This window comes from Penaeus monodon, chromosome 33, assembly GCF_015228065.2.
Source record: "Penaeus monodon isolate SGIC_2016 chromosome 33, NSTDA_Pmon_1, whole genome shotgun sequence".
Lineage (NCBI taxonomy): Eukaryota > Metazoa > Arthropoda > Malacostraca > Decapoda > Penaeidae > Penaeus > Penaeus monodon.
Genome location: NC_051418.1, coordinates 4,458,667 through 4,459,306, shown reverse-complemented (window position 1 = coordinate 4,459,306; position 640 = coordinate 4,458,667). Strand labels below are relative to the sequence as shown.

Below are 640 nucleotides of genomic sequence, written 5' to 3'. Positions count from 1 at the left end.
AAGAAGCCGTGCACGGTGGCCTACACGTACGAGGCGTTCTTCGTGAGCGACGGGCGCAGCAAGCGGCGCGGCGTCGACCCCGGCGAGAAGCAGCGCTACACGTGCTCGGAGTGCGGCAAGCACTACGCCACGTCGTCGAACCTGTCGCGCCACAAGCAGACGCACCGCGACCTGGACTCCGGCAACGCGCGCCGCTGCCACGTGTGCGGCAAGGCCTACGTCAGCATGCCGGCGCTCGCCATGCACGTGCTGACGCATAACCTGACGCACCGCTGCGGCGTGTGCGGCAAGGCCTTCTCGCGCCCCTGGCTCCTGCAGGGCCACATGCGCTCGCACACGGGCGAGAAGCCCTTCGGCTGCGCGCACTGCGGCAAGTCCTTCGCCGACCGATCCAACCTGCGCGCGCACATGCAGACGCACTCCCAGCTCAAGAACTTCCGGTGCAAGCGCTGCAACAAGTCCTTCGCCCTCAAGTCGTACCTCAACAAGCACTACGAGTCCGCGTGCTTCAAGGACATGCCTCTCCCGCCCTCCACGCCAGAGCCGCCTTAGCTTCTCTCCGCGCAGCCTCCGCTCCATCCCGCTCACCGCCTGAACCGTACAAACCCACCGTCCCGACCCAAGAGAACCGAGAAGGAAC

General features: G+C 66.6%; 1 protein-coding gene across 1 annotated transcript in view; it reads left to right on the top strand.

Moving 5' to 3' along the window:
• Positions 1-634, top strand: part of LOC119594222 (zinc finger protein 350-like) — a 92,480-nt gene extending 91,846 nt beyond the window's left edge. Inside the window, exon 5 of the mRNA XM_037943292.1 lies at positions 4-634. Within this exon, the coding sequence (XP_037799220.1) occupies positions 4-552 (549 nt within the window). The 3' untranslated portion in view covers positions 553-634. The remainder of the gene's footprint in view (positions 1-3) is intronic.
• Positions 635-640: the final 6 nt, after the last annotated feature.